The sequence below is a fragment of the Schistosoma mansoni genome, chromosome W, assembly GCF_000237925.1.
Source record: "Schistosoma mansoni strain Puerto Rico chromosome W, complete genome".
Classification (NCBI taxonomy): domain Eukaryota; kingdom Metazoa; phylum Platyhelminthes; class Trematoda; order Strigeidida; family Schistosomatidae; genus Schistosoma; species Schistosoma mansoni.
The window spans coordinates 2,341,813-2,356,322 of NC_031502.1; the positions used below are offsets into that span (position 1 = coordinate 2,341,813).

The following is a 14,510-nucleotide window of genomic DNA, read 5'->3' on the forward strand; positions in this document are numbered from 1 at the left end:
ATGTTCCACGTCATATGATCGCTTACGTTTTAAATAACTGTTAATCATCTTCATTTTGTCAAATGTGTTTTGTATATAATTGCAAACCAGTCCTGTTGTATACTACTATACTATACGTTCATTTGAAATCATTCGTAGGTTTAATAGTTATTGATGATTGAAGTTCATATAAAATATTTAGCAAATCAAATAAGCCTGTTATAGGCTACAGATGGCACTCATTCAGTAAAAAACGTACGTAAGTAACAATTTAGCCTAAGGCGCAGAACATTTGTCTGCTGTGGTTTTATGTTTATGTAACAAAACATGTAAACTAGAGACTAATAAATCATCTTGTCGCAGGGCCCCTGAAGAGGGTCGAATCGCGTTCCCCTTTGAAATCCCATTGATGTCTACTATGAAGAAAAACAGGCTATTAAGTGTGGCACCCACAAAAATTCTTCATAATACTGGTTTTGAATATAGAACGACTAATAATATGTATGGAATGTTTTCCCAGTTACCACCACCTCTACATCACACAATCGTTTTTTCCAAGCTATTAAAACCATCGACCGTTAAAAATTAAAAAAATAGGTGATGTTCATTAAGGTCCAACTGTCTGATAATGCTTCGACTAATAATAGTAATGACAATGATAGTTTATTCTTAAATGATGATAAAGTTACACGAGACATGCCAATTTACGGAGAAGATCAAATGGTTAAAAATGTTATAATATTCACTCCTTAAACTAGATAACCCGTTTTGGTTGGCACGTCATGATGAAATTTTTGCTACTAAAATAGGACAACAAATATTGGTATATAAAAATATGATGAATGGAATTCAAGCTGAAATGTCAAGGTAAAAGTTGATCTGTCATATTGATACTGCGTTTCAGAAATGAACTGTTGGTTGTAAGTAATGCAAATATGATGCAGTAGGCTTGAAGTTGAAAAGGACAATTTTTTGCGTATATTTTGTTGTTTTTTGTTACTAGTTGTCAGGTAACTGATATTATGGCCTTCTTGTAGAAAGAATTTCTACCACAGTACCAAGTAAGACGTACATTGAAGTCTTATGTTCTGGATACGTATTTTGGGTGTTGTATCATGATAGAGCATTCAGGGATGACATATGGGGCAGTCTGGGTATCGTACACTTCAGTTTGCTCATCCGCATTTATTTTAAAAAACCTTTGCTCCCATGTGGTTCTCATTTGTGTTAAGTATAATGGATACTGGCTTATGTGCAATTTATCCGGGGAAAAAAGGTAAAACAACTCCAGAATATTATGTTTGATGACGTTCAAGCATAGTAACGTCTAATATTTAAATAATTAAACGTTTCCTAGACTTCAGTTAGACTCGTGAGGCCAGGATCAATAAGTATAACATCCAGCTTGTAGGCTGCCAAAATTTCATGGTTGTATGACACCAAAGTACCAACATCATCGAGTGGTTAGGCAAATAGTGTATTGTAATCTGATTTTTTCCCTGTTATAACATATATCCGTCTATAACAAGAAATGTTCTAACTATTAGTTCGATCAATTTACGAAAAATTGTTTTCGCTTAAGTTTACGTGTTTTAAAAAGTAATCTGGATTCATCGTTGAATATCAAGTAAATAGTGTTTACCATAGAAAATTGATAGTTTCTGAAAAGAATTCAAACACCTAAATGCCAATATCATTGATACTAATAAGTACAGGAAGCCGTAAGACTAAGTTACTATGTTGTTGAACAGTAGTCGTAATAATATAAATATTTTCAACTTTATTCCAAAGTAACATGTTGGGATGATCCTGCAAATTTCTCGCAAAAGACATGACAAGCTCAGGAAACATTAAGGAGCATTTTATCCAATCAGCGTTTGATTAGAAGTTTTGCTAGAAACATCGCGAAAATGAAAAGTCACATGTCGAGGTTCTGATTGGCTGATTATTACACTGCTACTATGTTTAGTAGTATTCTAGAATTTTCGGGAAAACCCAAGGACTTTTAAAATACCATAAAAACCCTATATTTTCTGTACATAAAGGAACCTTCGGGGTAAAGTGCTTCCTACATATTTTGTGCCTTTTCTCTCGTGTTCAAGTCGCTGTGTAGTTCTAGCTTGAGGGTACAACACCAGCTTAGGATCCGAATATAGCGTTCAAACAACAAGACTTATCATAACACAAAGCAGTTGAAAATTTTTTATGAGTAGATGTGGATTATTTGACAACGTAGTTTTCTCTGATATCATCAATTATCTGTTTGATGTATGTTTTCGTTTATGATCAAGAAAGCTATTCAACATTTATGTCAGTATTTTACTGAATGTAACAATTGTATCTGATCGTTTTTCATAGAGTCGTAAGATATTTGATAAAATTTTGTTTTACACATGACTGATCAATAAATGTGAACATGTAAAATCAAGATTATCAACAATTCTACCATTAATATTTATCCTTAAAAAATCTCAATCATAAGTTTCAAACATGTGTATTAAGGGAGCATTCATGTCACATGTTTTTGTATTTTCATGCGGCTGTACGTTTAGTGTTAAAAATAGAATTTGGGAAGAGGTTTTGTGGAGATTTCAGTATTTTTATAGTTGAAATCATGGTGGTCTAGCTTCAATTGACTCATGATTACTCCGCAAAAATGTGTTTATCAGACCTCCATTCAAAGGGGATTAGCTTAGTATGCTGTTTAGGTACCAACTAAGGGCCAGCATGTCACTGAGCTTTCCTAACATCAAGTTATAGCATGAGGAGAATGCCATTCAGAGAACAAACCTTTTTTGTTCGACGAGTTATATTTAACTACATCCGCACTTTTAAAAAAAATAGATAGCGTATTATCTCGAAAAAATCTCAAACCGCATACCGAATGATTCGATAATAAATGGTCCCATATTACTCAAAAGCATCCGAATTCAGTTCGTTATAAAAATCCATGATCAATATTTAATGAATCGTATGTTGATTAACTCAAATATGCTAATAATGTGCGTTATTTTTAAGGTTAAAAGACATTATTTGTCACGTGTACTCTCTGGAATATTTTTTTGTGTTCAGTCGTAAAACTAAACAAATTTCTGTTTCGTTAATTACTGATATGCACAGTAATAAGAATTATCTCACAGATAATGATTGAGATCATGGCAATAAATTTTTCAGAATGTTACGCCTTCTCGTGGCGGGGGTGTTGTTCACGAAAGTGAGAGGACGAAAAGCGAATGTCCGGCGCATTAACCGGGTTTGTGGACACGGAAAGTTCACCTAGGGGAGTTGGAAAACCCTGATTCCAAACCAATATTGCACATGGGCTCCAGTATCCTGAGGGAACAAATGGCGTACGGATCAGTCGTTGGTCACCAGCTACCATGGTACTGCATCTCCTCACGATGCTCCACTGCCTTGTGGATCAGATCTTTAGGTCGAAGGCTCGGGGTGTGGCCCCACAAGAAAACCACCTGCTTCGGTTTACTCTCCGTAAAAAACAACCTTATCAATGATTCGATTAATACAGCAGTCTGCTTTAGAAATTTAAGCATCTTGTTATGTTTCCATAAGAAATATGAATGGTAACATTTGAGAACTATTTATGGACCAATATGATACACATATTTTATTGTATAGTTTTTAGCTAACCAAACTATTCATATTCATGTCTCTCTTATTATAAGCCTTATTCTAACCTATGAACTATCATTATATGATTTACCGTCCTTGAGTGATCCTCAGTCTATCAATCACTATCTCCCTTATTCACAGCCATATTTGGTTAAATCTTGTACAAATGTTGTTTCCTATTTTATGATGTGATGTCTGTCTGGTTGGTATATAAGCCCAGTATGTTTGAAGTAAATGATTCATACCACAGAGGCTGAGATTGGTGTTCTGGACTTAACTGGCTGGGCTAGGTAGAAAGCAGTACTCTAGACTGCTCGCACGGGTTTTATGCATCATTAAACCAATCGATAAAACACTGCTCTCTAATTGGCGGTATTATCACGTTATGCATTAACAGGCCATCCAGACCACAAGTTATAACACATCTAACTAGTTAAATAAACAGAATTTAAATTAGTAGAAAATATTTGTGATGGCGGAGACAAGATTTCTATTTCAGGTAGGTTATTTTAATGGAGTTTCATTCTCTGAACTGGATAGTTTGATCGCGTTTAATCCTGTCAAAATGAATATGCAGATAATGACAGAATAAAGGTCAACAATAATTAACCAAAACCAAGTTTGACGGGACATGCTATCAGTAGGTTATGTGCGGAAAAGTTCGAATATTTCACTTCTACCTGAAGTCTGTACTAATGATGTTGTTCTATAGATCAATGAAAACTCCACCATTAAACTATTCAGGTCAAAAAATAAAGAAAAACTTTAAACTCAGGTTCCCATCACGCTCCTATTGACAGGTCTTCAGTGTGCATTGTAGATGTGTCTCTTTCGTAAGTTTGTCGGAATTTTAATGTGGTATTTTATATCCCTACTTTCTATAACATACTTTATCTGCACATCTATTCTCTTGTGGTTTATAAGTCTTCTAGGCCATATGTAACACTTTCCGGATTAGCTGCTCAATTATCTAGTAAAAATATCAATATTAATTTGTCCCACGCGAATGTTTTACTCAAAATTAACTGGTTGATGACACTTTTAACCATTAAATCTTCACATATTTCCATTTTTTATGTGTTCTATTCACTTCCTGCGTAGACATGGAATGTAAAATATCAACTTGAACAGTCGTTAGCTATCAAATGCCCATGTATACAATATATGCTTGCCAATACAAAAATTGTACAGGCCGCCCTATCAAAACCGAAATATTTATCCAGATTTTTTAAACCGGATAGTTCAAGTTATTTGAATATTTTATCTACATTTGCTCATCAATATACATTAGACGAAGAAATGGGAATATCTGATTCCGCTGAAATTCAATATGCCATTAACGATTGTCTATTAAGACCAGATAATTATGTTTTGAAACCACAGAGAGAAGGTGGAGGGAATAATTATTTTGGAGGTATTGGTTTTCTTGTTAGATCTTTCTCGATAGCTGACATTTTAATTTTTCTTCAATTTGATCAGTTTTGTTAGTGGATACTTTTTACGTTAATAGCCTTTATGCAGTAAATATGTTCTTTACGGGCTCAGTCCATAAATGCTTTGTTGAGTTATATTGGATTCTTCGGTTATTACTATTATCACTTCACAAGTACATAGTATGAGCGGGTTTTTCTAAAAAAACAGATGTGTGTACGCATGTCCAGATAAAATGTTCCAAATGATGATGAAGCTTTGTGAAAATACTGATGGAAATCCAGAAAATGTTAAAAGCAGATCGTTAGATAACACACTGAAGAAAACGACTCATTTAAATTGGATCAAGCATTTTAGTAGACTGTAATAACGCAAGGTCCACCATGGTCGTCAACATCCAGAAGTTCAGTGTGTAAGACGTCCTGTACTTTTGATGGTTGATTTTCTGTCCGAGTTATTAGTGGTAAAGTGAATCAAGTAAAATAATCCATACACACGATCCTAGCATAATAATAATGAAAGGATGAGGGAGCTGAGAATCTTAACTTTTTAGGACCTTTAGTGGTGTTATAAATGATGAAGGTGAAGATAGAACGGCTATTTTGTAATAAATTGAAGTGTTTTGTAGTGAGTATATCCAGAAGTTTTTAGACCAAAATCTACACCTTCCTAACCAGTAGTCAATGACTTCATGAACCGCCAGTGTGTTCCGATATACTCATTCTTGGCTTTCTTCCAACCTGCCCGTATTTCATTTAACAGTCCTAGACAGGGCACAGAGTAACACTTGTCCTAATCATCACGGTTGACCAAGGTTTACAGCGTTATCAATTAACTTAACATATTTATCTAATATCATGTCCATAACCTCAGCAATACTCACTTCGTAGTCTTACTATGTGAGCGATGCTTTAAAGAATATGTAAATAAAAATATTTCCAGTTTCAATTTGTAGTTAATTATAAATTACATACCTTAGAAACACTATAATCAAATTAAATAAAATGTCTCTTTGTTTTTCATACAATTACTCTTGTAAGTCTTTATCGGCACTTTATCGAAAACACTAAAATTAGCAGTACCGTTTTCAAATTTAGGTGTACACAAGAGCTGATTACTCTGGATAAATAGGTAAATCCTGCTAAAAGCTAGTCTCACTTATGATTTTATAAGGACGAGTTGTGAAATCATACAGATGGATTGTTTGATACAAAAATAGTCCTGATCATCAATGATAAATAGATATGTCATTTGAAGAATAAATTATTGACTATGATTTAGATTGATCTAATTGTTAATCGGTTATCCTCTTTACTAATTATACATAGAGGAACTTGTTCAGAAATTAAAGTCAATTATGGATCATTCTGAAAGAAAACTGTATGTACTTATGGAGCGTATACAACCATATATTTTTCAAAATTCTATATTGAATTCAACTTCAGCTTCTGAAGAATTGAAAGTCAAGAAAATGGTTACAGAGTTGGGTATTTTTGGTGCAATTCTTGCGTAAGTTTAACAACTAGTAGTGTACTTTCTTTTATTTTTAGTTTATCATTTTGGCCAATGCAAAATACTCTGTCAGTGAATAGTTTTCTTAGTAGTCGTTAATTTACAATGTTTACTGTATATAAAAAATTGGTTAAACTCTCAAAACCATCATCTCTGATAGTATTATAGCGATTCGAATGAGTTATATTCTTTCAGATGAAAAGAATGTTGACGGATTGAAATAAGAAATGATTGCATTATAACTCAACTCATTTTTGATTTTCGAAGTTATGATTCATTGATTTTATGTGACAGCCAAACAAAGACATGACATCATAGGCTATTGGTCGAACGTACGTTGGTAAGTATACACTACTTGGTCGAGTTTAGCAATGAGGTTAAAAAATATGGCTCAAAATCAAGCTCATTTGTGGAGCTGCATTCACCTATTCTACTAGATTCATAATTAAAATTTGTTTTATATCTTTTATTTCGCGAATTCGTTTTTCCGAATCTCTGTGCTGACATAATATGGCAACATGAGTTAATGCACATGTTTGCCATTTCTTATATTGTTTACAGCTATCACATTTTTTGCAATAAAGTCTAATTAAAAAGCAGAATCTCCACGAAAGGAAATGCAATTTCAATGATTAAGACCTAGATATTAAAAAATAGTTATGTAAATCCACTTCTCTAATTAATTTCATAACATATATATTTTGAGGTCTTAATCTAACTGCTAATGTTGTTTACTTTACTTATTCTGACAAAATTACAAGTGGGGATGAGAATAGTAGCCAGAAAACCCAGTGGGTTAGTGTTATATCCTAATCATATAACAATTAGTGACATATATAGGGGTTGTATAATTTGCACTGTTCATTGATTTTTCTTACGAACTGTAATTTAAATACTGTCCCAACGCATTTTCTTGCAAACAGGTGTAAAGATGAAATCTTCCTAAATGAATTTTCTGGTCACCTTCTTCGATCAAAACCACTGGAATCGAATGAAGGTGGAATAGTAGCAGGTTACGGTTGCCTTGATTCTCCATTCCTCGTTTAATACATTTCAATTACTTTTATGTTGCTTCAGTAAAATAACAATTAAAACTATTTTTAAAAAATATATTATTCCACAACTTTATTTATTATAATATAAAAAATAGACTCCTTAATGCAAACTAGTGATTTCACTAGGTTAAGTCCATTTTATTAATTTTTTAAGTTCTTTGTACGTTAATATAATCGTTTTAGCTATTAGTTATCAGATCTACCTTAACGTGAAATCCTTCGGAATCGCAGAACTTTTAAGTTATTTACTTAAACATGTTCAAGCTAATGGGAATATTTGTCGTTTGTTACGAGCTGAACTCCCTTCACCTTATACTGCAGTTTCTGAGTTGCATCCATTTATTAATGACCAATAAAGTGTATTAGGTTGTTTGAAGCGAGGAAAGGGTTTTATTGTGAATGAGGATAATTCAAGTGCTGTTAGGTATGCAGATGTTTGACACTCCCCTCTTACCCACATCGTTTTGAAGGGTTTAAAGAAGAAAATGGATCAGTGGCGAAGTCCTTGTAAACCTAAGTGTGACCGCCAAGTCCAGGGGTGAGCTGCTTAAGGTCAAAGACGCACGATATGTTATCTCTGTGGTTGACAGACCTTATTATGAGCACTGGTAATCAGTCGTGGAAAATAAAGCATGACCCTTCCTAATCACCTTATGAGGCAGTAATAATAGGGTTGTTATTTATCCGTGGGGAACACTACTGCCGCCACACCTCGTTGCGATTAGCATTATGTATTAGCCTTTAAACCTCAACTTTGGTGCTTTTGGTCTTGATCTCCATCCGACCTACTGAATATAACAGAACAAGTGTATCAGTCAACAGAATAAGCAAACCCAAACATCGTGGCAACGCACCAGAAACGGTCAGGTCCAAAGTAATTTATGAGTAACACTGAACTGCGGACACTAATTGATTTTCTTACACAAAATAAAAGCTATGTTAACCCGGTCTTAATAGTGGTCGGATTCTAATAAATTAAAACCTTAAGAACTACCATTGTAGTTCTACATAAAGAACTATGGATTTTCCCTTACAATATGAAGTATTGAAAATCAAGTTTTCGAGGAATTTCATAAAAGGTTCTCAACTTGGTCGCTTCAGTTGGTCTCCAATTATACTACACAAAGTTCACAATTTTCTTGCGGATTCCGACGTACTTTTAACCTCTTGATTTCATTTTGTAAATGACTTTATGCTCTTATAGTACCTTGGTCTGATACCATCTCTCAGCATACTCCTTTGTTGATTACTAATGTACTCAGTCGTTAAATACATGTACTAACTTCCTTAGTGGATGAATATTTATAACTCCATCAGTCTATTTGCCATCACAACCTAGTAACCTACACCTAAATCTGACATCGCTGGGTGACTCCATTATACTTGAGCACTCCTCCCAAGTTGTATGTGGTCAGACATTAATTACCTATCATATTCTCAATGAAATCTTGGGAGTCGACAGAAATCTCGATATTCATACAGAAAATATGTAGCAACTCACTGTCCGTTGTTTTTCAACCGGGGAACATAGATTATAAGAGCAGAAAACATCCGTAAAACTTTGACGTTGGGGCGTCAAGTTATGAGGTGCAACTTGCTCAGCTGTATACGAAGCATAGTCAGCTTCAGTGAAACCTAGTCGTTTCATCTTAGTTTTCAGATCCGAGCTTATAGGAAATTTACGAGAAGCAACAATCTCAAGTTTATGAACTACAATATTTACAAGACAACACCAATAAACAGGGCTATGTACCTGTAGTTTGCCCGAAATTCCTCAATACATGTTGACTGTATCAACCTAAAACCTGCCAATTCGGTTAACTCATCAAGGTTCTCGTGTAATCACAGATATTGAACATCACTATAGCTACACTCTGGAACTCAATGACCTACTTAGTTTAGAAGGATCCACTCCATTCCTAGGTTTACTAGTGTTGGTCTACTGGGACTTTTAGATTTATTCTTACGACCCCTTTCAACAAACTAGTTCTTGAAAAAACACACATAAAGATGACATGATTTCTTTATGATTGTATACAGATTTCCGCTTCTCATGCTTATCGTGATTAGAATATGAAAGAATAAGTCTGTTCACGATGGCAGTAGACATCTCAGTATCAGTACTTCAGCCATTGTTTCCACAACGAAAAGTAAATAGCAATAAAAACCTACTAGCTCAGCAAATTCAAAACCCTTACACTATTAGAGTTCACCAAACCACTGTTTGAATAGCAGTGTTTGCAAAATACTATGGTGAGCCGGGGTAGAAGAAAAACACTAGCTTCTTCCTTTGTAGATCTGTAATATGCTCCAGTAAACAGCGGATATTTGTTTTAACGAGTGGTTGAATACTTACATATGCTCGCTCAGATGGATTACAAATAATATGAGTATTTCAACGCTGATGATTTTCAGAATAAACCCGAGCTTGAATTAAGTACGTAGATACCATTATTTCTCACACTTTCGTGTGAGAGCTAGTGACGCCGACTGACTGCTCACACCAGAATAGAAGCTAAATGTTGCAACCGCTGAATAATTAGTCTACAGATTAGGAATATATACAATAACCCCGTTAACTTTTCTCTGAAATAGTATTAGTCCTAATATTACTCTGAAAAGTACAAACTGATAGACTTATAAAGACAGGAGGTTAGCGAGAAAAATAGAAATCCAGAATAACGACACAACCGTAGATTGAATACTAGGAATGAAACTCAAAGATTACGAGATACGATTTGCCTAACGGTCAAAGTATATCTGTTTCTTTGCTCAAAAAACTTCGGATTTCATCCAGTAGCTCTTGCTTTACTGTGTCTGGTACCATACGTCGACCGACTGGGGTAATTTCAGCTACCAAATCATCTACCGTTAGATTTTCAATCCCGCGTTCTCGAATAACATCTGAAATATGGAGATGGAGAGAGTATTCATTCAAGTTAAATATACAGATAGGCTCGAGATACTACAATAGAAGGCAAAATTATGGTTTAACTATATGTGATTAAAACAGATTTCAATGACTCTAGGTTGATGAGGCTGCGAAAGTTAAATTACCACTTATCTCACTAATTGAGAACAGTCAGTCATTCTATAGATAAGGGATTTTAAAGTTTTTTGGTAGTTTGAAACTCCACTAACTTGCTCTGAAACGTTGATATACTGACCTATAAAAGTCGTATGACAACATAAGGTCCCATAGTACATCAGATTCTAGTGTATAAGAGATACAATGTGTGTGGACTTTTCACCAACTAATCCCTGGCAGCGTCAATCTAGTTATCTGCAATCAAGTATGGAACAATGTGCGTTCATTCAGTATTTGGCAATACAACTTCCCATAGTCCCATTTTCCTGTTTATTAGAACCGATTAAGTGTTTAAGACTGCAGTGTCAGAACCAAACCATAGACCAAAAGTTTTCCCTACGTTTCATCTAAAAGTGCCAGGTTGGTTGAAGGGGCTGAAACCTTCACAGATTGAGGTTGCTGATACGTGTGTTACACACGTCCAGTCACCATCTACTCCGATGCATTGTACTGGCTATAACTTTACTAGGTAGGAAGTCTATGGGAGACCCAGACAAGATATGCTCTAGGCGGAGTTTCATCCTCTTAACCAAATGATTTGATCATGAAGTTTTCAATGTCCTTCTTAACAGCATCATTAGCACAAACTTAAGGTAAAAATGAGGTATTCGACAGCATAATAAAACTACTCAGACCAGAGAATGAGCCTTGACTGAAACCGTTCACCTGGGTTATGAATCTCCACCTTCACAGGACATAGTACCGAATCATGAATTCATTGACTGATGGCCTGAGACGGGTAAGAAGTACATTTCCTAATTTGGAAATAAGCAATAAACGTAATATATGGTTAAATACGTTAAACGATGGGAAAGTATTGGTGACAGCGGTTCCATTGCGCCCATTTTTTATATTTCTGCGCGTCTTTTGGCTAGTGTCACCTCATTATTTTCACTTACCCATCTCATTTGTTATATTTCATCTTGATTTTTGTGTGGTTTTTTGAAATCAAACAAAACTACAAATTATAATACTTTGCTTTTTCAATTAGTTCTCTGTATTGACGCTTTTAAAGGATACTCTGGAGTATTCAAAGCACTTAAGAAAGTTAAGTTAGTTTAGACTCGACTGACATTACCTGATAAGTCTTGGTTGGAAAGTGTTGTAATAACTAGAGAAATGAAGGGTGAATATAATTGTTACTTTATGAAATAAAGGTTTTTGATCCAAGTGAGATAACATTTGTGTGTACGCGCGTAATCAAATGAATGCATCCTAAATCTACGTAAATTTCTATTAACTAAGTAGATAATATACACACAATTTACTGAGAAAAGGAGAACTATTTAAAAGCTTGATATCAGTGAAACTTAGCAGCGTGCGTAATGTGCATTGATGAGGATATCTATGTATCTTGGAACTTAATTCACTTACTGTTATCTATAACAATAACTGATTATCGCTTATATACGGAGATGTCATACAAATACATCCAAAAATAGAGGTTTAAAAAACTAAAAGACTAATCATCCAAGAGTTGACAACGCAAGCTAAAATTACAGCCCAAAAGTTACTGAAGAACAATGGGCAATCACATAAATGCTCAGAAAATCCTTAGTCTAGAATGTCTTAATTTGAAGACTACAGCAAGCCATGAAGTAACTCTTGAGGAATTGCTATCCAGTAAGTGGACACACGTATAGTTCTGCATTTTCGTATGAGCATGTGTTATCTGGAATCCCTTATCAGATGGTGTGACCAAAGCTCATCAGTGGTCTCCCGGGTCGGAGCAACAGATAAACATACAAGAAAAAACAGTAATTTAAATGTCTTGATCTCTCTACGTCACACACTATCTACTCTTTGATTGTTAAGATTACCATTAGCTCACAATTGTTCATATTATACTTCTACAATTTATCTCACCTACACAACATCCAATGTTTATATCTTGGAGATTTAATGTAACAAACCAGATTATCTAGCGAAGTGACATCACTCACCTCAAGCAGCTTAAATACTTAGGGAAAACTAACTCAGTTACATACAAAATATGTCAACCTCAAAGTACACGGTTTGAGAAATATACCTTACAAATTTACATTATTGGGGTAAGATGGCTAAATTAAACCCACTGAACACTAACACAGATCTTAAATTATTCCGTGAACTTAGAATGTGAGGGCGACATTACTTGACTTATACTATTGCGCTACTAAAATTATTAGTTGACAAGGAATCTTCGGTCTCCCAAATTTTCCCGAAGCTATGGTACACAAGTGTATAAATATCATTACCATAATAGAAAATCTCCCAACTACATAATGCAAATTTAATTTAGCATTGAAAAGCTAACCTCGGCAATGGCTTTTTAGTTCTTCGCTCCAGCCGCATTCACTCAGGCGAGTTCGTAAAAGGTCTTTCAGTTTTTCTTTTTCTCCACTGCGACTAAGCCTCTCGTTAATATAGGCACGAAGTCGCGATTTATCATCACTAAAATTAGAAAGTTTAGGTACGACAGACTAACTCCAAGGTCATGTCACTTTCAAACGAGGCTCCGTTTAACACTATAGGTAACAAATCCAAAGAGACATTTAATTTTTCAGGTGTGATTCGAGTATTTGGACCTACATTATATGACAATCCTTTTCTAGTAAGCTTATGGAAGTATCCAGTCTTCTCTTGAATTCACAGCGCGCTATTTAAAAAGATTAAGGTATTTTCCTCACTGAGTAAATTTTAATTTGTTTTGATCGTGTACAAAGTATCAAGACTACCATTTACACTTTAATGGAATTCATTTCAGTTGAAGTACGCGACAGGAGTATCGTTTATTTTGTTTCTAAAGTAGTTTATCCTCGATATTTTCGAGTACTTTGTTTGTATTGTATTTGTTGACACTTTTGGTCTTATCAATTTATAATTTTACACTTTTTTGGTCATAGATAACTTTTGTCAATGGGAACTATAGTATATGGTTTCTGTCTGAAGACTTCAGATCAATGATTGGACAGTGCAATAAAAGTAGCTGCTGAGGATACAACGGATATTCTAGTTTTGCAACTAGCATCCAGTAGTATCTTCTATAATCGTTCGTTCCCAGTCGAATAGAAACCAGAAGTCAGACGAAGAGAGACAGGAAAGATATATTTGATTCGTTACCAATATATCGAGAGACTTCGTTCTTAACTGGCTGTTGTAACGTATGAGCTGTGTCCCACGCCGTGTTGCAACGTGATCTGGTGCGGATGCATGACCGAAAGCCTTCAGCTAAACAAGTCCACTTAAACAACGTGATCAGCATCCAATTTCGAACACTTAATGAGCTATTGATTTTGGGGATTTATTTACAGCTACAGATCACCCCCCCCCTAGTGAGGTAGTGATGCCCCTAAGACGTGACCAGCCAGAAGTTTAAACCCAACGAGTTTGTCGTTGGTAAACACTCTTCTGATAGCTTGCTTCGTTTAGCAGCGTCTGGTCGTCTTTCCTTAAACTATGGGACCAAAATGTACAACATAGCAATAAAGAAATATAGTACAATGAAAATTTCGGTTCCTTGCGAAACTTCGTCGTTCTTTTCCAGCCGTCCTGGAAAAGAGGAAAAATAAAACGTGTGAGTGCATGTCGAAAATACACTCGTACTTGCGTAGGGACACAAGATGAGCGGAAAAAATAAACTAGTACACTTACAAAAGCGTAAAAGCGATCGGGAAAAAAACGGTTCTTTTTTGGTTTCTTTTATATAAATAAAAAAATGAGCATATTAAAGAAAATTTTTTTATAATAAACTATGAAATGGTAATTCAAGATAAAGCTTATGTCCTACGTGCAATATTCGTTAAGATGTTCTGGAAATCTTACTCTTCTTCCAG

The 14,510-nt window shown here is 34.9% G+C and overlaps 2 protein-coding genes across 2 annotated transcripts in view; one reads left to right on the forward strand and one right to left on the reverse strand.

The window, feature by feature from the left end:
• The window catches only part of Smp_142960 (glutathione synthetase), a gene marked incomplete at both ends in the record, with an annotated part of 36,084 nt that extends 28,485 nt beyond the window's left edge, over positions 1-7,599 (forward strand). Inside the window, 3 exons of the mRNA XM_018799906.1 lie at positions 4,711-5,023; positions 6,369-6,549; positions 7,476-7,599. Coding sequence (XP_018653773.1) covers positions 4,711-5,023; positions 6,369-6,549; positions 7,476-7,599 — 618 coding nt within the window. The remainder of the gene's footprint in view (positions 1-4,710; positions 5,024-6,368; positions 6,550-7,475) is intronic.
• Positions 7,600-10,184: 2,585 nt separating this feature from the next.
• Smp_038300 (hypothetical protein) lies at positions 10,185-13,173 on the reverse strand (the record flags this gene model as incomplete). The annotated part of the gene is made up of 3 exons (XM_018799910.1): positions 10,185-10,511; positions 12,992-13,128; positions 13,163-13,173. 3 exons carry the CDS (start codon positions 13,171-13,173, stop codon positions 10,357-10,359), a joined length of 303 nt encoding a protein of 100 aa, XP_018653776.1. The 3' UTR covers positions 10,185-10,356.
• Positions 13,174-14,510: the final 1,337 nt, after the last annotated feature.